The following is a 23,377-nucleotide window of genomic DNA, read 5'->3' as shown; positions in this document are numbered from 1 at the left end:
TTCAGATTATGAGACTGACGCGGTACCTCCTACGCCAACGAGGCACATAATTACCAAAAGTCAAGATACAAAAATATTGATAACAATCTTCAGATAATGTCACTGAAGTGCTATCCACTGTGCCAAAAAGACCCGTATTGTCTGAATATCCAATGTCCCAGAGAAATGAACATTGATACCTGGTTTTCATCTTCAGCCAGCACCGTCATTTAAAAAAATCTGCTGCCCCGTGTGAGGATCGAACTCACGACCTTCAGATTATGAGACTGACGCGCTACCTACTGCGCCAACGAGGCACATCAATGCCAAAAGTCAAGAGAATTTTTTTTGATAAAGATCTTCAGATAATGTCACTGAAGTGGTATCCGCTGTCCCAAAAATGAAGGTATTGTCTGAATATCCAAATAAATAAATATTTATTCATGGTTGTCATCTTCAGCCAAATCCTTCATTTTAAGAACTCTGCTGCCCCGTGTGAGGATCGAACTCACGACCTTCAGATTATGAGACTGACGCGCTACCTACTGCGCCAACGAGGCACATCAATGCCAAAAGTCAAGATAATTTTTTTTGATAAAGATCTTCAGATAATGTCACTGAAGTGGTATCCGCTGTCCCAAAAATGAAGGTATTGTCTGAATATCCAAATATTTATTCATGGTTGTCATCTTCAGCCAAATCCTTCATTTTAAGAACTCTGCTGCCCCGTGTGAGGATCGAACTCACGACCTTCAGATTATGAGACTGACGCGCTACCTACTGCGCCAACGAGGCACTAACAACCAATATTCAACAGGACAAACTATTGATAACAACCTTCAGGTTATGACACTGATGTGGAATCAACTGTCCCAAAAAGGCACGTATTGTCTGAATATCCAAAGTCCCAGAGAAATGAACATTGATACCTGGTTTTCATCTTCAGCCAGCACCTTCATTTTTAAAAATCTGCTGCCCCGTGTGAGGATCGAACTCACGACCTTCAGATTATGAGACTGACGCGCTACCTACTGCGCCAACTAGGCACATAAATGCCAAAAGTCAAGAGAATTTTTTTTGGATAAAGATCTTCAGATAATGTCACTGAAGTGGTATCCGCTGTCCCAAAAATGAAGGTATTGTCTGAATATCCAAATAAATAAATATTCATGGTTGTCATCTTCAGCCAAATCCTTCATTTTAAGAACTCTGCTGCCCCGTGTGAGGATCGAACTCACGACCTTCAGATTATGAGACTGACGCGCTACCTACTGCGCCAACGAGGCACATAAATGAACTGTCCCAAAAAGACATGTATTGTCTGAATATCCAAAGTCGCAGAGAAATTATCATTTATACCTGGTTTTCATCTTCAGCCAACACCTTCATTTTTAAAACTCTACTGCCCCGTGTGAGGATCAAACTCACGACCTTCAGATTATGAGACTGACGCGCTACCTACTGCGCCAACGAGGCACATCAATGCCAAAAGTCAAGAGACATTTATTTTTATAAAGATCTTCAGATAATGTCACTGAAGTGGTATCCGCTGTCCCAAAAATGAAGGTATTGTCTGAATATCCAAAGAAATAAAGATTTATACATGGTTGTCATCTTCAGCCAACTCCTTCATTTTAAGAACTCTGCTGCCCCGTGTGAGGATCGAACTCACGACCTTCAGATTATGAGACTGACGCGGTACCTCCTACGCCAACGAGGCACATAATTACCAAAAGTCAAGATACAAAAATATTGATAACAATCTTCAGATAATGTCACTGAAGTGCTATCCACTGTGCCAAAAAGACCCGTATTGTCTGAATATCCAATGTCCCAGAGAAATGAACATTGATACCTGGTTTTCATCTTCAGCCAGCACCGTCATTTTAAAAAATCTGCTGCCCCGTGTGAGGATCGAACTCACGACCTTCAGATTATGAGACTGACGCGCTACCTACTGCGCCAACGAGGCACATCAATGCCAAAAGTCAAGAGAATTTTTTTTGATAAAGATCTTCAGATAATGTCACTGAAGTGGTATCCGCTGTCCCAAAAATGAAGGTATTGTCTGAATATCCAAATAAATAAATATTTATTCATGGTTGTCATCTTCAGCCAAATCCTTCATTTTAAGAACTCTGCTGCCCCGTGTGAGGATCGAACTCACGACCTTCAGATTATGAGACTGACGCGCTACCTACTGCGCCAACGAGGCACTAACAACCAATATTCAACAGGACAAACTATTGATAACAACCTTCAGGTTATGACACTGATGTGGAATCAACTGTCCCAAAAAGGCACGTATTGTCTGAATATCCAAAGTCCCAGAGAAATGAACATTGATACCTGGTTTTCATCTTCAGCCAGCACCTTCATTTTTAAAAATCTGCTGCCCCGTGTGAGGATCGAACTCACGACCTTCAGATTATGAGACTGACGCGCTACCTACTGCGCCAACTAGGCACATAAATGCCAAAAGTCAAGAGAATTTTTTTTTGATAAAGATCTTCAGATAATGTCACTGAAGTGGTATCCGCTGTCCCAAAAATGAAGGTATTGTCTGAATATCCAAATATTCATGGTTGTCATCTTCAGCCAAATCCTTCATTTTAAGAACTCTGCTGCCCCGTGTGAGGATCGAACTCACGACCTTCAGATTATGAGACTGACGCGCTACCTACTGCGCCAACGAGGCACATAAATGAACTGTCCCAAAAAGACATGTATTGTCTGAATATCCAAAGTCGCAGAGAAATTATCATTTATACCTGGTTTTCATCTTCAGCCAACACCTTCATTTTTAAAACTCTACTGCCCCGTGTGAGGATCGAACTCACGACCTTCAGATTATGAGACTGACGCGCTACCTACTGCGCCAACGAGGCACATACATGCCAAAAGTCAAGAGACATTTTTTTATATAACGATCTACAGATAATGTCACTGAAGTGGTATCAGCTGTCCCAAAAATGAAGGTATTGTCTGAATATCCAAAGAAATAAATATTTATACATGGTTGTCATCTTCAGCCAACTCCTTTATTTTTTTTACTCTGCTGTCTTGTTTCTTCCTGTTGTTAGTCTGGTGTCGTCTTGTTTCTTCCTGTTGTTAGTCTGCTGTTGTCTTGTTTCTTCCTGTTGTTAGTCTGCTGTTGTCTTGTTTCTTCCTGTTGTTAGTCTGGTGTTGTCTTGTTTCTTCCTGTTGTTAGTCTGGTGTCGTCTTGTTTCTTCCTGTTGTTAGTCTGGTGTCGTCTTGTTTCTTCCTGTTGTTAGTCTGGTGTTGTCTTGTTTCTTCCTGTTGTTAGTCTGGTGTCGTCTTGTTTCTTCCTGTTAGTCTGCTGTTGTCTTGTTTCTTCCTGTTAGTCTGCTGTTGTCTTGTTTCTTCCTGTTAGTCTGCTGTTGTCTTGTTTCTTCTTGTTAGTCTGGTGTCGTCTAGTTTCTTCCTGTTAGTCTGCTGTTGTCTTGTTTCTTCCTGTTAGTCTGGTGTCGTCTTGTTTCTTCCTGTTGTTAGTCTGGTGTCGTCTTGTTTCTTCCTGTTAGTCTGGTGTTGTCTTGTTTCTTCCTGTTGTTAGTCTGGTGTTGTCTTGTTTCTTTCTGTTAGTCTGGTGTCGTCTTGTTTCTTCCTGTTGTTAGTCTGGTGTCGTCTTGTTTCTTCCTGTTAGTCTGGTGTTGTCTTGTTTCTTCCTGTTAGTCTGGTGTCGTCTTGTTTCATCCTGTTGTTAGTCTGGTGTTGTCTTGTTTCTTTCTGTTAGTCTGGTGTCGTCTTGTTTCTTCCTGTTGTTAGTCTGGTGTCGTCTTGTTTCTTCCTGTTAGTCTGGTGTCGTCTTGTTTCTTCCTGTTAGTCTGGTGTCGTCTTGTTTCATCCTGTTAGTCTGGTGTCGTCTTGTTTCATCCTGTTAGTCTGGTGTCGTCTTGTTTCTTCCTGTTGTTAGTCTGGTGTTGTCTTGTTTCTTCCTGTTAGTCTGGTGTTGTCTTGTTTCTTCCTGTTAGTCTGGTGTTGTCTTGTTTCTTCCTGTTGTTAGTCTGGTGTTGTCTTGTTTCTTCCTGTTGTTAGTCTGCTGTTGTCTTGTTTCTTCCTGTTGTTAGTCTGGTGTCGTCTTGTTTCTTCCTGTTAGTCTGGTGTTGTCTTGTTTCTTCCTGTTGTTAGTCTGGTGTCGTCTTGTTTCTTCCTGTTAGTCTGGTGTTGTCTTGTTTCTTCCTGTTAGTCTGGTGTCGTCTTGTTTCTTCCTGTTAGTCTGGTGTTGTCTTGTTTCTTCCTGTTAGTCTGGTGTCGTCTTGTTTCTTCCTGTTGTTAGTCTGGTGTTGTCTTGTTTCTTCCTGTTAGTCTGGTGTTGTCTTGTTTCTTCCTGTTAGTCTGGTGTCGTCTTGTTTCTTCCTGTTAGTCTGGTGTCGTCTTGTTTCTTCCTGTTGTTAGTCTGGTGTCGTCTTGTTTCTTCCTGTTAGTCTGGTGTTGTCTTGTTTCTTCCTGTTAGTCTGGTGTTGTCTTGTTTCTTCCTGTTAGTCTGGTGTCGTCTTGTTTCTTCCTGTTAGTCTGGTGTCGTCTTGTTTCATCCTGTTAGTCTGGTGTCGTCTTGTTTCATCCTGTTAGTCTGGTGTCGTCTTGTTTCATCCTGTTGTTAGTCTGGTGTTGTCTTGTTTCTTCCTGTTAGTCTGGTGTCGTCTTGTTTCTTCCTGTTAGTCTGGTGTCGTCTTGTTTCTTCCTGTTAGTCTGGTGTCGTCTTGTTTCTTCCTGTTAGTCTGGTGTCGTCTTGTTTCTTCCTGTTGTTAGTCTGGTGTTGTCTTGTTTCTTCCTGTTAGTCTGGTGTTGTCTTGTTTCTTCCTGTTAGTCTGGTGTTGTCTTGTTTCTTCCTGTTGTTAGTCTGGTGTTGTCTTGTTTCTTCCTGTTGTTAGTCTGCTGTTGTCTTGTTTCTTCCTGTTGTTAGTCTGGTGTCGTCTTGTTTCTTCCTGTTAGTCTGGTGTCGTCTTGTTTCTTCCTGTTGTTAGTCTGGTGTCGTCTTGTTTCTTCCTGTTAGTCTGGTGTTGTCTTGTTTCTTCCTGTTAGTCTGGTGTCGTCTTGTTTCTTCCTGTTAGTCTGGTGTTGTCTTGTTTCTTCCTGTTAGTCTGGTGTCGTCTTGTTTCTTCCTGTTGTTAGTCTGGTGTCGTCTTGTTTCTTCCTGTTAGTCTGGTGTTGTCTTGTTTCTTCCTGTTAGTCTGGTGTCGTCTTGTTTCTTCCTGTTAGTCTGGTGCCGTCTTGTTTCTTCCTGTTAGTCTGGTGTAGTTTTGATCTCGGTTTTATTGATATAATTGTAAATCAACTGAGTTGAAAAGCCCCCTGTATTATTATTAATAATGCATCTTGGTGCATCGTTCAGAAACATACAGTACATCTCCTCTCCATAAAATATGTTAGAATTATTTTACTCGTTTTCATTGTTAGGCAGTTTTTTAATGAGTCCATGTGCTTATTGACGTCATCCAGCAATTTATCCCGAGTATAAATACAGTAAAGTACACACACTAAAGGGTAAAAAAAATGCTAACATTTTTAGTGCCAACTTCAAGGAGTAGGTCTGATGGGAAGTCGTGATGTCATCGGCCTCCCTCTTGCTTGAGGAGCAATAGAGACCTAAAGAGGAAAGCCCCCCCCCATGTCATGACCAGTATGAATGTATGTATTCACTAACTGTAAGTCTCTCTGGATAAGAGCGTCTGCTAAATGACCTAAAATGTGAAATGTAAAGGACTTACCTGGACCACCTATTGAGATGTGCCTTTTGTTAAGTAAATACATGATAAATGATCTGAAAGGAGACTGCAGTATGGTTTTAACCTCTGTCACTTTTGTTTTGAGCCGACTTCGGGCCGAAACGGGGAAACCTGGCTCACGCCCGGGAGGTGGGCCCAGTTCCAAAACCAATGCAATCAACACTAACCCCGGTTCACCCGGGACAGGCCCAGGGCATTAATGGAATCACTACAAAGCTCTGCCCACTGGAATATAATCCAACCAATCAAAACGTCCCTGACTACCTCCTGAGGATCCCCATCAGTTATTTTAATCGTCTACACACCTGTCTAAAACGTGGGCCCAATCAGAATGCAGACTAAGGGCCGGGATTCAATCCAATCGCAGGTTATAGATGGGTTGGTTGTTTAGCAACAAAACCGACATGTGCACGACTGTGGGGCAAAACAGACGGGTTTGTCTTTAGACTGTTGATGACATGTCCTCTAGATTTAGTCTCCAAATGTTTAGTGAAAACAAACGCATTGGGCACAATGTGCACTTGTCTTTCAAATACATCGTTACAGTTGTTAGCTAGCTAGCTAGCTAGCATGACCATAGCCATGACATCAGTCAAAACAAGACATTACCAATAACAAGATGCAACGAGCTGAAACGAGCCACCTACGATTCCCCCACACGGAAGCTTCCTTTTCATTGTCGCTAAGCTATCTGACCTTTCAGAATCATAACGCATGCCTTTTGGACAGGGACGGATGAAGAAATCATAGGCCCACAGCTAGTTATTAAACTAAATGATGCTCTCTGGTGTATTTTGAACATTGAGAACAGGCTCCCGTGTTGTTTTGTGCCTTTCGGGGCCCCCTACAGGCTTGGCCCCTTGTGGGGCCCCCCTACAGGCTTGGCCCCTTGTGGGACCCCCCTACAGGCTTGGCCCCTTGTGGGGCCCCCCTACAGGCTTGGCCCCTTGTGGGACCCCCCTACAGGCTTGGCCCCTTGTGGGGCCCCCCTACAGGCTTGGCCCATTGCGGGGCCCCCCTACAGGCTTGGCCCCTTGTGGGGCCCCCCTACAGGCTTGGCCCCTTGTGGGACCCCCCTACAGGCTTGGCCCCTTGTGGGGCCCCCCTACAGGCTTGGCCCCTTGTGGGGCCCCCCTACAGGCTTGGCCCCTTGTGGGGCCCCCCTACAGGCTTGGCCCCTTGTGGGGGCCCCCTACAGGCTTGGCCCCTTGTGGGACCCCCCTACAGGCTTGGCCCCTTGTGGGGCCCCCCTACAGGCTTGGTCCCTTGTGGGGCCCACCGCATTAATCCGGTACTGCTTCCGGACATATCGATCCTTGAACAAAATGTTAATGAAGTTTTCAGCCAACCCGTCTATAGGTATTGCGACTTTTGAAGGCAATTTCCGACTGAGCTGACATGTGCAGCGTTTACCGTGAACGGGATCTCTGCGAACGCGGGAACATTGCCTTTAAAATCCGCAATGCCTTTAAAACCCGTGATCGGATTGAATCCCAGCCAAGGGCAGGACACAGGACACAGGACACATGTTAGCACCAAGTTTAAACGTGGCTAATATCAATCTTTAATATATTACTTTATTCAGATTTTTACACGTACACGGCACACAAAAAGCACACTGCATTAACACACACACACACACACACACACCCCAACGAACATTTCCTAACAGTTTGTGAAGGTGCTAGTGATGAGGGTGAATGAAGGATCCGCGCTAGACGACGCCAACATAGCAGTTGTTTTGGCGGAATCGGAGGCAGAGCTGCATTCACATACACAAGGGGGCTGTTTCCCAAATGGCTCCCTGTGTAGTACACTACTAGTAAGTAGTGCACTATATAGGGAAATAGGATGCCATTTGGAGACGCACACTGGATCTCTCCTTTCAGTGTAGACAGGGCCACAGTGGGGAAGAAACGCTTCAGTTATGTAAAGGGGCGCGGGGCTGTATATCTAATGCTGTGGTATTTCTGTGTAAAGGGGCGGGGCTGTATATCTAATGCTGTGGTATTTCTGTGTAAAGGGGCGGGGCTGTATATCTAATGCTGTGGTATTTCTGTGTAAAGGGGCGGGGCTGTATATCTAATGCTGTGGTATTTCTGTGTAAAGGGGCGGGGCTGTATATCTAATGCTGTGGTATTTCTGTGTAAAGGGGCGGGGCTGTATATCTAATGCTGTGGTATTTCTGTGTAAAGGGGCGGGGCTGTATATCTAATGCTGTGGTATTTCTATGTAAAGGGGCGGGGCTGTATATCTAATGCTGTGGTATTTCTGTGTAAAGGGGCGGGGCTGTATATCTAATGCTGTGGTATTTCTGTGTAAAGGGGCGGGGCTGTATATCTAATGCTGTGGTATTTCTGTGTAAAGGGGCGGGGCTGTATATCTAATGCTGTGGTATTTCTGTGTAAAGGGGCGGGGCTGTATATCTATGCTGTGGTATTTCTGTGTAAAGGGGCGGGGCTGTATATCTAATGCTGTGGTATTTCTATGTAAAGGGGCGGGGCTGTATATCTAATGCTGTGGTATTTCTGTGTAAAGGGGCGGGGCGGGGCTGTATATCTAATGCTGTGGTATTTCTGTGTAAAGGGGCGGGGCTGTATATCTAATGCTGTGGTATTTCTGTGTAAAGGGGCGGGGCTGTATATCTACGCTGTGGTATTTCTATGTAAAGGGGCGGGGCTGTTTATCTATGTTGTGGTATTTCTATGTAAAGGGGCGGGGCTGTAGGAGAAGCGGAGGGACGGAGGACCACTTCCTGCGTGGTGCTGTTTGATGAGGTCAGACAGGAAGTGCATCACCCGGATGTCGTCCACGCTGAAGCCCCGCCCACACAGGAAGTCCCTGCGACCCCGAGTCAGCGTGAAGTCGCCGTCCTCCCTGGGGATGCTGGGAACCTGGAGGTCAGGGTGGCCGTGGCAGATGGGTGGCGGCGCCTGACCCCCAGGTAAACTCTGAGCTCTCCCTGAGGTTAGAGGTGATAGGTCAGGAGGAGAGGAGAAGGAGAAGAGGAAGGCCTTAGCGGTCAGCTCAGCGAGGCAGCTCTCCAGGTGGAGAAGATAGGTGCTGCCACGGCCTGGAGAAACAAAACACAACAGACATCTCACACTCAGATAGACACACATTCAAATACAGATCAAGACATAAAAGACATGGTATGCTGTGTTCATAACCAGGTGGAAGTGGGAACGAAGCCCACATAGGACTGGGAGAAACCCACTGGGACGTCATCCAACTGGGCACTACTAGTGGGAAACTCCTCGATCATACCGCGCTCCCACCTCTCCCACGCGGTGACCTCTGACCTCACCTACTAAGGAAATCACCTCAGGAACAGCATTTTCGGGCAGTTAAATGCAACAAAAACATTATTTATAAAAAGCTATCTATTAATATGGTTTTTGAACACTATAATTAGTTTACAGCATGACAGCTGTTCTGTTAGTTTATGGTTGATTCGGCTTCTTGGCCATTAGCCAATTGGTGTTTCTCAACGAGTTCAAAGCAGTTTATTAACGACTTTACAACTGGTAATTACCGAAGGTGATTATGAACCCAGTATTAATACAAGAACATAGAGATGCACTACAGAGCTCTTCTCAATGGAGATCACCCACCATGACCCTACCCCCTGCTGTCACCATGACCCTACCCCCTGCTGTCACCAGGACCCCCTGCTGTCACCATGACCCTACCCCCTGCTGTCACCATGACCCCCTGCTGTCACCATGACCCTACCCCCTGCTGTCACCATGACCCCCTGCTGTCACCATGACCCTACCCCCTGCTGTCACCATGACCCCCTGCTGTCACCATGACCCCCTGCTGTCACCATGACCCTACCCCCTGCTGTCACCATGACCCCCTGCTGTCACCATGACCCTACCCCCTGCTGTCACCATGACCCTACCCCCTGCTGTCACCATGACCCCCTGCTGTCACCATGACCCCCTGCTGTCACCATGACCCCCTGCTGTCACCATGACCCTACCCCCTGCTGTCACCATGACCCTACCCCCTGCTGTCACCATGACCCCCTGCTGTCACCATGACCCTACCCCCTGCTGTCACCATGACCCTACCCCCTGCTGTCACCATGACCCTACCCCCTGCTGTCACCATGACCCCCTGCTGTCACCATGACCCCCTGCTGTCACCATGACCCCCTGCTGTCACCATGACCCTACCCCCTGCTGTCACCATGACCCTACCCCCTGCTGTCACCATGACCCTACCCCCTGCTGTCACCATGACCCTACCCCCTGCTGTCACCATGACCCTACCCCCTGCTGTCACCATGACCCTACCCCCTGCTGTCACCATGACCCTACCCCCTGCTGTCACCATGACCCTACCCCCTGCTGTCACCATGACCCTACCCCCTGCTGTCACCATGACCCCCTGCTGTCACCATGACCCTACCCCCTGCTGTCACCATGACCCCCTGCTAACACCATGACCCTACCCCCTGCTGTCACCATGACCCTACCCCCTGCTGTCACCATGACCCTACCCCCTGCTGTCACCATGACCCTACCCCCTGCTGTCACCATGACCCCCTGCTGTCACCATGACCCTACCCCCTGCTGTCACCAGGACCCTACCCCCTGCTGTCACCAGGACCCTACCCCCTGCTGTCACCAGGACCCCCTGCTGTCACCATGACCCTACCCCCTGCTGTCACCATGACCCCCTGCTGTCCCCATGACCCTACCCCCTGCTGTCACCATGACCCTACCCCCTGCTGTCACCATGACCCTACCCCCTGCTGTCACCATGACCCCCTGCTGTCACCATGACCCTACCCCCTGCTGTCACCATGACCCTACCCCCTGCTGTCACCATGACCCTACCCCCTGCTGTCACCATGACCCTACCCCCTGCTGTCACCATGACCCTACCCCCTGCTGTCACCATGACCCCCTGCTGTCACCATGACCCTACCCCCTGCTGTCACCATGACCCTACCCCCTGCTGTCACCATGACCCTACCCCCTGCTGTCACCATGACCCCCTGCTGTCCCCATGACCCTACCCCCTGCTGTCACCATGACCCTACCCCCTGCTGTCACCATGACCCCCTGCTGTCACCATGACCCCCTGCTGTCACCATGACCCCCTGCTGTCACCATGACCCTACCCCCTGCTGTCACCATGACCCCCTGCTGTCACCATGACCCTACCCCCTGCTGTCACCATGACCCCCTGCTGTCACCATGACCCTACCCCCCGCTTTCACCATGACCCCCTGCTGTCACCATGACCCTACCCCCTGCTGTCACCATGACCCCCTGCTGTCACCATGACCCCCTGCTGTCACCATGACCCCCTGCTGTCACCATGACCCCCTGCTGTCACCATGACCCTACCCCCTGCTGTCACCATGACCCTACCCCCTGCTGTCACCATGACCCTACCCCCTGCTGTCACCATGACCCTACCCCCTGCTGTCACCATGACCCCCTGCTGTCACCATGACCCTACCCCCTGCTGTCACCATGACCCCCTGCTGTCACCATGACCCTACCCCCTGCTGTCACCATGACCCCCTGCTGTCACCATGACTCTACCCCCTGCTGTCACCATGACCCCCTGCTGTCACCATGACCCTACCCCCTGCTGTCACCATGACCCCCTGCTGTCACCATGACCCCCTGCTGTCACCATGACCCTACCCCCTGCTGTCACCAGGACCCCGTGCTGTCACCATGACCCTACCCCCTGCTGTCACCATGACCCCCTGCTGTCACCATGACCCTACCCCCTGCTGTCACCATGACCCTACCCCCTGCTGTCACCATGACCCTACCCCCTGCTGTCACCATGACCCCCTGCTGTCACTATGACCCTACCCCCTGCTGTCACCATGACCCCCTGCTGTCCCCATGACCCTACCCCCTGCTGTCACCATGACCCCCTGCTGTCACCATGACCCCCTGCTGTCACAATGACCTCTGCTGTCACCATGACCCCCTGCTGTCACCATAACCCTACCCCCTGCTGTCACCATGACCCTACCCTCTGCTGTCACCATGACCCTACCCCCTGCTGTCACCATGACTCTACCCCCTGCTGTCACCATGACCCTACCCCTGCTGTCACCATGACCCTACCCCCTGCTGTCACCATGACCCTACCCCCTGCTGTCACCATGACCCCCTGCTGTCACAATGACCTCTGCTGTCACCATGACCCCCTGCTGTCACCATGACCCCCTGCTGTCACCATGACCCTACCCCCTGCTGTCACCATGCCCTACCCCCTGCTGTCACCAGGACTCTACCCCCTGCTGTCACCATGACCCTACCCTATGCTGTCACCATGACCCCCTGCTGTCACCATGACCCTACCCCCCGTTGTCACCATGACCCCCTGCTGTCACCATGACCCTACCCCCTGCTGTCACCATGACCCTCTGCTGTCACCATGACCCTACCCCCTGCTGTCACCATGACCCTACCCCCTGCTGTCACCATGACTCTACCCCCTGCTGTCACCATGACCCCCTGCTGTCACCATGACCCCCTGCTGTCACCATGACCCCCTGCTGTCACCATGACCCTACCCCCTGCTGTCACCATGACCCTACCCCCTGCTGTCACCATGACCCTACCCCCTGCTGTCACCATGACCCCCTGCTGTCACCATGACTCTACCCCCTGCTGTCACCATGACTCTACCCCCTGCTGTCACCATGACCCCCTATTGTCACCATGACTCTACCCCCTGCTGTCACCATGACCCCCTGCTGTCACCATGACCCTACCCCCTGCTGTCACCATGACCCCCTGCTGTCCCCATGACCCCCTGCTGTCACCATGACTCTACCCCCTGCTGTCACCATGACCCCCTGCTGTCACCATGACCCTACCCCCTGCTGTCACCATGACCCCCTATTGTCACCATGACTCTACCCCCTGCTGTCACCATGACCCCCTGCTGTCACCATGACCCCCTGCTGTCACCATGACCCCCTATTGTCACCATGACTCTACCCCCTGCTGTCACCATGACCCCCTGCTGTCACCATGACTCTACCCCCTGCTGTCACCATGACCCCCTGCTGTCACCATGACCCCCTATTGTCACCATGACTCTACCCCCTGCTGTCACCATGACCCCCTGCTGTCACCATGACCCTACCCCCTGCTGTCACCATGACCCCCTGCTGTCACCATGACCCCCTATTGTCACCATGACTCTACCCCCTGCTGTCACCATGACCCTACCCCCTGCTGTCACCATGACCCCCTGCTGTCACCATGACCCTACCCCCTGCTGTCACCATGACCCCCTGCTGTCACCATGACCCTACCCCCTGCTGTCACCAGGATTCTACCCCCTGCTGTCACCATGACCCTACCCCCTGCTGTCACCAGGATTCTACCCCCTGCTGTCACCATGACCCCCTGCTGTCACCATGACCCTACCCCCTGCTGTCACCATGACCCCCTGCTGTCACCATGACCCTACCCCCTGCTGTCACCATGACCCCCTGCTGTCACCATGACCCCCTGCTGTCACCATGACCCTACCCCCCGCTTTCACCATGACCCTACCCCCTGCTGTCACCATGACCCCCTGCTGTCACCATGACCCCCTGCTGTCACCATGACCCCCTGCTGTCACTATGACCCCCTGCTGTCACCATGACCCCCTGCTGTCACCATGACCCCCTGCTGTCACCATGACCCCCTGCTGTCACCATGACCCTACCCCCTGATGTCACCATGACTCTACCCCCTGCTGTCACCATGACCCTACCCCCTGCTGTCACCATGACCCTACCCCCTGCTGTCACCATGACCCTACCCCCTGCTGTCACCATGACCCTACCCCCTGCTGTCACCATGACCCCCTGCTGTCACCATGACCCTACCCCCTGCTGTCACCATGACCCCCTGCTGTCACCATGACCCTACCCCCTGCTGTCACCATGACCCCCTGCTGTCACCATGACCCCCTGCTGTCACCATGACCCCCTGCTGTCACCAGGACCCCCTGCTGTCACCATGACCCCCTGCTGTCACCATGACCCCCTGCTGTCACCATGACCCTACCCCCTGCTGTCACCATGACTCTACCCCCTGCTGTCACCATGACCCCCTGCTGTCACCATGACCCCCTGCTGTCACCATGACCCTACCCCCTGCTGTCACCAGGACCCTACCCCCTGCTGTCACCAGGACCCTACCCCCTGCTGTCACCATGACCCTACCCCCTGCTGTCACCATGACCCTACCCCCTGCTGTCACCATGACCCCCTGCTGTCACCATGACCCTACCCCCTGCTGTAACCATGACCCTACCCCCTGCTGTCACCATGACCCTACCCTCCGCTGTCACCATGACCCCCTGCTGTCACCATGACCCGACCCCCTGCTGTCACCATGACCCTACCCCCTGCTGTCACCATGACCCCCTGCTGTCACCATGACCCTACCCCCTGCTGTAACCATGACCCCCTGCTGTCACCATGACCCCCTGCTGTCACCATGACCCTACCCCCTGCTGTCACCATGACCCCCTGCTGTCACCATGACCCTACCCCCTGCTGTAACCATGACCCCCTGCTGTAACCATGACCCCCTGCTGTCACCATGACCCCCTGCTGTCCCCATGACTCTACCCCCTGCTGTCACCATGACCCTACCCCCTGCTGTCACCATGACCCCCTGCTGTCACCATGACCCTACCCCCTGCTGTCACCATGACTCTACCCCCTGCTGTCACCATGACCCTACCCCCTGCTGTCACCATGACCCTACCCCCTGCTGTCACCATGACTCTACCCCCTGCTGTCACCATGACCCTACCCCCTGCTGTCACCATGACCCCCTGCTGTCACCATGACCCTACCCCCTGCTGTCACCATGACCCTACCCCCTGCTGTCACCATGACCCTACCCCCTGCTGTCACCATGACCCCCTGCTGTCACCATGACCCCCTGCTGTCACCATGACCCTACCCCCTGCTGTCACCATGACTCTACCCCCTGCTGTCACCATGACCCTACCCCCTGCTGTCACCATGACCCCCTGCTGTCACCATGACCCTACCCCCTGCTGTCACCATGACCCTACCCCCTGCTGTCACCATGACCCTACCCCCCGCTTTCACCATGACCCCCTGCTGTCACCATGACCCTACCCCCTGCTGTCACCATGACCCCCTGCTGTCACCATGACCCCCTGCTGTCACCATGACCCCCTGCTGTCACCATGACCCTACCCCCCATTGAGGTGAGCTGCTGTAACTCTCTATGTACAAGACAAAACTGTGTCTAAAAGACCAATCATTTCACTAGCCTATCAGAGTGCGGGGGTCGGCCAGCCGGCCAATGAGGTGTCCGTGGTAGGTGGGGCTTCTCAGGGTCCGCTGGTCCAGGTCCAGCACAGCCAGGTAGCGTCTGTAACGAGCCAGAGAGTGAAGCATGCTGGGAGCTGTAGGAGACGTCCTGGGAGAGAGAGGGGGATTGTGGGGGGAAAGACGGTAGTTATTTATTGATTTATATGGTGTTCTAGAACATTGAGACAGATTTTTGGGGCAGGTTCAACATTACAGCAGATTATAAAGTCATGACTGATCTCGCATTATAAAATCACTACTCAATATCATCTGTAGCTCAGTCATGATACATCAGGGTTTTAATGCTCTCCAACATGGCCAATGTTTTTACCTGTGGATTCCGATGAGTCTCCAGGTGAGCAGGTCTGTCAGCTGAAGAGGCGTGGCCAGGTAGGGCTGCACAGCGTCTCCATAGCGACCAGGTGAGGGCAGGTAGAGGGAGAGGGCAGCGACCGTCCTCCTCACGGAACCCTCCTCTCCACCAATCACCACCAGCGGCCGGCCACTCAGCAGGCAGAACACAGCATTCTGGGAGAAGGAATTCTGTCGCAGGAACCTGAGGGCTCCAAGACCCGCCTTCCTCCTCTGGCTCTGATGTCGTCGCGGGTTACTAGCGCTGTGGTTGCCGTGGAGATGTGTGGGGGGCAGAGAGGTGGGGTCAGAGGAGGATGGAGAGGTGCTGATGTAGCTCACACAGTCTGACGCCTCGTCTATACTCAGCCTGGTGTCACCTAGCAACCAGCGCCCCGCTGAACCCTGACCTCTGACCTCTAAGCTCAGGGGGGTGGAAAAGTTCACCTGGAGGTCAGGCACCACCACCCGCCTGCTGCCACGCCCAGCCTGACCTCCGACCTCTCCATTGGCGAGGTGACCCTCGTACTGCTGGGAGGAGCCCTCTACTGACACCTGCTGGACTGGAGACAGACAGAAAGAAACAGATAACACACTACTTTGGATAAAAGCATCAGGGACATATTATTATTATTATTATTATTATTATTATTATAGAACACAGTAAGAGAGGAACAGACAGTATTACCCAGAGATCCCTGGGGCTCAGACGTGGGGGCCGGAGTGTCCCATCTCCCTGGCTTCTCCTCCCATTCCTGGACTTCAATACCCAGGGTGCTGTGCGGCCGAGTGGGCGTGTCCTCTAGCTCCTCCTCTCCCTCCGCCTGGACTATGTTACCTATGATTCTCTGGTGCCGAGTGTGCTCCTTCTCCTCACGAACTACAATACCCAGGGTGCTGTGCTGCTGACCTGCCGCCGCCGCCTCCTTCTCTTCCTGGATCACACTACCCATGATTCCATGCTCCTCTGGCTCCTCCTCTGTGATGGCGGTGAAAATGTGATCTTCGGGGAAGACTGAGTCTGAGGTGCTGATGACCTCAATACTGTCCTCGCTGTTCGCCCTCCGCGCCAGGGACCGCATGCCACGCCTCATCCACACCTCCGCGGGCGCACGACAGCCTTCACCCTGACCCGACCCACCAGACAACTCTATAGGAGGAGAGGAGAGAGTCTAACCCAGCCTTCACCCTGACCCAACCCACCAGACAACTCTATAGGAGGAGAGGAGAGAGTCTAACCCAGCCTTCACCCTGACCCAACCCACCAGACAACTCTATAGGAGGAGAGGAGAGAGTCTAACCCAGCCTTCACCCTGACCCGACCCACCAGACAACTCTATAGGAGGAGAGGAGAGAGTCTAACCCAGCCTTCACCCTGACCCAACCCACCAGACAACTCTATAGGAGGAGAGGAGAGAGTCTAACCCAGCCTTCACCCTGACCCAACCCACCAGACAACTCTATAGGAGGAGAGGAGAGAGTCTAACCCAGCCTTCACCCTGACCCAACCCACCAGACAACTCTATAGGAGGAGAGGAGAGAGTCTAACCCAGCCTTCACCCTGACCCAACCCACCAGACAACTCTATAGGAGGAGAGGAGAGAGTCTAACCCAGCCTTCACCCTGACCCACCAGACAACTCTATAGGAGGAGAGGAGAGAGTCTAACCCAGCCTTCACCCTGACCCAACCCACCAGACAACTCTATAGGAGGAGAGGAGAGAGTCTAACCCAGCCTTCACCCTGACCCAACCCACCAGACAACTCTATAGGAGGAGAGGAGAGAGTCTAACCCAGCCTTCACCCTGACCCAACCCACCAGACAACTCTATAGGAGGAGAGGAGAGAGTCTAACCCAGCCTTCACCCTGACCCAACCCACCAGACAACTCTATAGGAGGAGAGGAGAGAGTCTAACCCAGCCTTCACCCTGACCCAACCCACCAGACAACTCTATAGGAGGAGAGGAGAGAGTCTAACCCAGCCTTCACCCTGACCCAACCCACCAGACAACTCTATAGGAGGAGAGGAGAGAGTCTAACCCAGCCTTCACCCTGACCCAACCCACCAGACAACTCTATAGGAGGAGAGGAGAGAGTCTAACCCAGCCTTCACCCTGACCCGACCCACCAGACAACTCTATAGGAGGAGAGGAGAGAGTCTAACCCAGCCTTCACCCTGACCCAACCCACCAGACAACTCTATAGGAGGAGAGGAGAGAGTCTAACCCAGCCTTCACCCTGACCCAACCCACCAGACAACTCTATAGGAGGAGAGGAGAGAGTCTAACCCAGCCTTCACCCTGACCCAACCCACCAGACAACTCTATAGGAGGAGAGGAGAGAGTCTAACCCAGCCTTCACCCTGACCCAACCCACCAGACAACTCTATAGGAGGAGAGGAGAGAGTCTAACCCAGCCTTCACCCTGACCCAACCCACCAGACAACTCTATAGGAGGAGAGGAGAGAGTCTAACCTAGCCTTCACCCTGACCCACCCCACCAGACAACTCTATAGGAGGAGAGGAGAGAGTCTAACCCAGCCTTCACCCTGACCCAACCCACCAGACAACTCTATAGGAGGAGAGGAGAGAGTCTAACCCAGCCTTCACCCTGACCCACCAGACAACTCTATAGGAGGAGAGGAGAGAGTCTAACCCAGCCTTCACCCTGACCCAACCCACCAGACAACTCTATAGGAGGAGAGGAGAGAGTCTAACCCAGCCTTCACCCTGACCCACCCCACCAGACAACTCTATAGGAGGAGAGGAGAGAGTCTAACCCAGCCTTCACCCTGACCCAACCCACCAGACAACTCTATAGGAGGAGAGGAGAGAGTCTAACCCAGCCTTCACCCTGACCCACCAGACAACTCTATAGGAGGAGAGGAGAGAGTCTAACCCAGCCTTCACCCTGACCCAACCCACCAGACAACTCTATAGGAGGAGAGGAGAGAGTCTAACCCAGCCTTCACCCTGACCCAACCCACCAGACAACTCTATAGGAGGAGAGGAGAGAGTCTAACCCAGCCTTCACCCTGACCCACCCCACCAGACAACTCTATAGGAGGAGAGGAGAGAGTCTAACCCAGCCTTCACCCTGACCCAACCCACCAGACAACTCTATAGGAGGAGAGGAGAGAGTCTAACCCAGCCTTCACCCTGACCCACCCCACCAGACAACTCTATAGGAGGAGAGGAGAGAGTCTAACCCAGCCTTCACCCTGACCCAACCCACCAGACAACTCTATAGGAGGAGAGGAGAGAGTCTAACCCAGCCTTCACCCTGACCCAACCCACCAGACAACTCTATAGGAGGAGAGGAGAGAGTCTAACCCAGCCTTCACCCTGACCCAACCCACCAGACAACTCTATAGGAGGAGAGGAGAGAGTCTAACCCAGCCTTCACCCTGACCCAACCCACCAGACAACTCTATAGGAGGAGAGGAGAGAGTCTAACCCAGCCTTCACCCTGACCCAACCCACCAGACAACTCTATAGGAGGAGAGGAGAGAGTCTAACCCAGCCTTCACCCTGACCCAACCCACCAGACAACTCTATAGGAGGAGAGGAGAGAGTCTAACCCAGCCTTCACCCTGACCCACCAGACAACTCTATAGGAGGAGAGGAGAGAGTCTAACCCAGCCTTCACCCTGACCCAACCCACCAGACAACTCTATAGGAGGAGAGGAGAGAGTCTAACCCAGCCTTCACCCTGACCCAACCCACCAGACAACTCTATAGGAGGAGAGGAGAGAGTCTAACCCAGCCTTCACCCTGACCCAACCCACCAGACAACTCTATAGGAGGAGAGGAGAGAGTCTAACCCAGCCTTCACCCTGACCCACCAGACAACTCTATAGGAGGAGAGGAGAGAGTCTAACCCAGCCTTCACCCTGACCCAACCCACCAGACAACTCTATAGGAGGAGAGGAGAGAGTCTAACCCAGCCTTCACCCTGACCCAACCCACCAGACAACTCTATAGGAGGAGAGGAGAGAGTCTAACCCAGCCTTCACCCTGACCCAACCCACCAGACAACTCTATAGGAGGAGAGGAGAGAGTCTAACCCAGCCTTCACCCTGACCCGACCCACCAGACAACTCTATAGGAGGAGAGGAGAGAGTCTAACCCAGCCTTCACCCTGACCCAACCCACCAGACAACTCTATAGGAGGAGAGGAGAGAGTCTAACCCAGCCTTCACCCTGACCCACCAGACAACTCTATAGGAGGAGAGGAGAGAGTCTAACCCAGCCTTCACCCTGACCCACCCCACCAGACAACTCTATAGGAGGAGAGGAGAGAGTCTAACCCAGCCTTCACCCTGACCCGACCCACCAGACAACTCTATAGGAGGAGAGGAGAGAGTCTAACCCAGCCTTCACCCTGACCCAACCCACCAGACAACTCTATAGGAGGAGAGGAGAGAGTCTAACCCAGCCTTCACCCTGACCCAACCCACCAGACAACTCTATAGGAGGAGAGGAGAGAGTCTAACCCAGCCTTCACCCTGACCCACCAGACAACTCTATAGGAGGAGAGGAGAGAGTCTAACCCAGCCTTCACCCTGACCCAACCCACCAGACAACTCTATAGGAGGAGAGGAGAGAGTCTAACCCAGCCTTCACCCTGACCCACCAGACAACTCTATAGGAGGAGAGGAGAGAGTCTAACCCAGCCTTCACCCTGACCCACCCCACCAGACAACTCTATAGGAGGAGAGGAGAGAGTCTAACCCAGCCTTCACCCTGACCCAACCCACCAGACAACTCTATAGGAGGAGAGGAGAGAGTCTAACCCAGCCTTCACCCTAACCCACCAGACAACTCTATAGGAGGAGAGGAGAGAGTCTAACCCAGCCTTCACCCTGACCCAACCCACCAGACAACTCTATAGGAGGAGAGGAGAGAGTCTAACCCAGCCTTCACCCTGACCCAACCCACCAGACAACTCTATAGGAGGAGAGGAGAGAGTCTAACCCAGCCTTCACCCTGACCCACCAGACAACTCTATAGGAGGAGAGGAGAGAGTCTAACCCAGCCTTCACCCTGACCCAACCCACCAGACAACTCTATAGGAGGAGAGGAGAGAGTCTAACCCAGCCTTCACCCTGACCCAACCCACCAGACAACTCTATAGGAGGAGAGGAGAGAGTCTAACCCAGCCTTCACCCTGACCCAACCCACCAGACAACTCTATAGGAGGAGAGGAGAGAGTCTAACCCAGCCTTCACCCTGACCCAACCCACCAGACAACTCTATAGGAGGAGAGGAGAGAGTCTAACCCAGCCTTCACCCTGACCCGACCCACCAGACAACTCTATAGGAGGAGAGGAGAGAGTCTAACCCAGCCTTCACCCTGACCCAACCCACCAGACAACTCTATAGGAGGAGAGGAGAGAGTCTAACCCAGCCTTCACCCTGACCCAACCCACCAGACAACTCTATAGGAGGAGAGGAGAGAGTCTAACCCAGCCTTCACCCTGACCCAACCCACCAGACAACTCTATAGGAGGAGAGGAGAGAGTCTAACCCAGCCTTCACCCTGACCCACCCACCAGACAACTCTATAGGAGGAGAGGAGAGAGTCTAACCCAGCCTTCACCCTGACCCACACCAGACAACTCTATAGGAGGAGAGGAGAGAGTCTAACCCAGCCTTCACCCTGACCCAACCCACCAGACAACTCTATAGGAGGAGAGGAGAGAGTCTAACCCAGCCTTCACCCTGACCCACCAGACAACTCTATAGGAGGAGAGGAGAGAGTCTAACCCAGCCTTCACCCTGACCCAACCCACCAGACAACTCTATAGGAGGAGAGGAGAGAGTCTAACCCAGCCTTCACCCTGACCCACACCAGACAACTCTATAGGAGGAGAGGAGAGAGTCTAACCCAGCCTTCACCCTGACCCAACCCACCAGACAACTCTATAGGAGGAGAGGAGAGAGTCTAACCCAGCCTTCACCCTGACCCAACCCACCAGACAACTCTATAGGAGGAGAGGAGAGAGTCTAACCCAGCCTTCACCCTGACCCAACCCACCAGACAACTCTATAGGAGGAGAGGAGAGAGTCTAACCCAGCCTTCACCCTGACCCAACCCACCAGACAACTCTAGGAGGAGAGGAGAGAGTCTAACCCAGCCTTCACCCTGACCCAACCCACCAGACAACTCTATAGGAGGAGAGGAGAGAGTCTAACCCAGCCTTCACCCTGACCCAACCCACCAGACAACTCTATAGGAGGAGAGGAGAGAGTCTAACCCAGCCTTCACCCTGACCCAACCCACCAGACAACTCTATAGGAGGAGAGGAGAGAGTCTAACCCAGCCTTCACCCTGACCCAACCCACCAGACAACTCTATAGGAGGAGAGGAGAGAGTCTAACCCAGCCTTCACCCTGACCCAACCCACCAGACAACTCTATAGGAGGAGAGGAGAGAGTCTAACCCAGCCTTCACCCTGACCCAACCCACCAGACAACTCTATAGGAGGAGAGGAGAGAGTCTAACCCAGCCTTCACCCTGACCCAACCCACCAGACAACTCTATAGGAGGAGAGGAGAGAGTCTAACCCAGCCTTCACCCTGACCCAACCCACCAGACAACTCTATAGGAGGAGAGGAGAGAGTCTAACCCAGCCTTCACCCTGACCCAACCCACCAGACAACTCTATAGGAGGAGAGGAGAGAGTCTAACCCAGCCTTCACCCTGACCCAACCCACCAGACAACTCTATAGGAGGAGAGGAGAGAGTCTAACCCAGCCTTCACCCTGACCCAACCCACCAGACAACTCTATAGGAGGAGAGGAGAGAGTCTAACCCAGCCTTCACCCTGACCCAACCCACCAGACAACTCTATAGGAGGAGAGGAGAGAGTCTAACCCAGCCTTCACCCTGACCCAACCCACCAGACAACTCTATAGGAGGAGAGGAGAGAGTCTAACCCAGCCTTCACCCTGACCCAACCCACCAGACAACTCTATAGGAGGAGAGGAGAGAGTCTAACCCAGCCTTCACCCTGACCCAACCCACCAGACAACTCTATAGGAGGAGAGGAGAGAGTCTAACCCAGCCTTCACCCTGACCCAACCCACCAGACAACTCTATAGGAGGAGAGGAGAGAGTCTAACCCAGCCTTCACCCTGACCCAACCCACCAGACAACTCTATAGGAGGAGAGGAGAGAGTCTAACCCAGCCTTCACCCTGACCCAACCCACCAGACAACTCTATAGGAGGAGAGGAGAGAGTCTAACCCAGCCTTCACCCTGACCCAACCCACCAGACAACTCTATAGGAGGAGAGGAGAGAGTCTAACCCAGCCTTCACCCTGACCCAACCCACCAGACAACTCTATAGGAGGAGAGGAGAGAGTCTAACCCAGCCTTCACCCTGACCCAACCCACCAGACAACTCTATAGGAGGAGAGGAGAGAGTCTAACCCAGCCTTCACCCTGACCCAACCCACCAGACAACTCTATAGGAGGAGAGGAGAGAGTCTAACCCAGCCTTCACCCTGACCCAACCCACCAGACAACTCTATAGGAGGAGAGGAGAGAGTCTAACCCAGCCTTCACCCTGACCCAACCCAGACAACTCTATAGGAGGAGAGGAGAGAGTCTAACCCAGCCTTCACCCTGACCCGACCCACCAGACAACTCTATAGGAGGAGAGGAGAGAGTCTAACCCAGCCTTCACCCTGACCCAACCCACCAGACAACTCTATAGGAGGAGAGGAGAGAGTCTAACCCAGCCTTCACCCTGACCCACCCCACCCAGACAACTCTATAGGAGGAGAGGAGAGAGTCTAACCCAGCCTTCACCCTGACCCAACCCACCAGACAACTCTATAGGAGGAGAGGAGAGAGTCTAACCCAGCCTTCACCCTGACCCGACCCACCAGACAACTCTATAGGAGGAGAGGAGAGAGTCTAACCCAGCCTTCACCCTGACCCAACC

At 52.7% G+C, this 23,377-nt stretch overlaps 1 protein-coding gene across 1 annotated transcript; it reads right to left on the bottom strand.

The window, feature by feature from the left end:
* Positions 1–7,250: 7,250 nt before the first annotated feature.
* LOC311114000 (guanine nucleotide exchange protein smcr8b-like) lies at positions 7,251–16,595 on the bottom strand (the record flags this gene model as incomplete). The annotated part of the gene is made up of 4 exons (XM_084189266.1): positions 7,251–8,799; positions 15,033–15,181; positions 15,404–15,986; positions 16,112–16,595. Coding segments are annotated over 4 exons (1,602 nt in total), but the record flags the coding sequence as incomplete, so codon positions are not given.
* Between the last annotated feature and the right edge of the window lie 6,782 nt (positions 16,596–23,377).

The sequence above is a fragment of the Coregonus lavaretus genome (genome assembly GCF_964263955.1).
Source record: "Coregonus lavaretus genome assembly, contig: HAP1_SCAFFOLD_3809, whole genome shotgun sequence".
In the NCBI taxonomy this organism is placed as follows: domain Eukaryota; kingdom Metazoa; phylum Chordata; class Actinopteri; order Salmoniformes; family Salmonidae; genus Coregonus; species Coregonus lavaretus.
The sequence above is the reverse complement of the archived record's forward strand: the minus strand, read 5'-3'. Positions and strand labels throughout refer to the sequence as shown.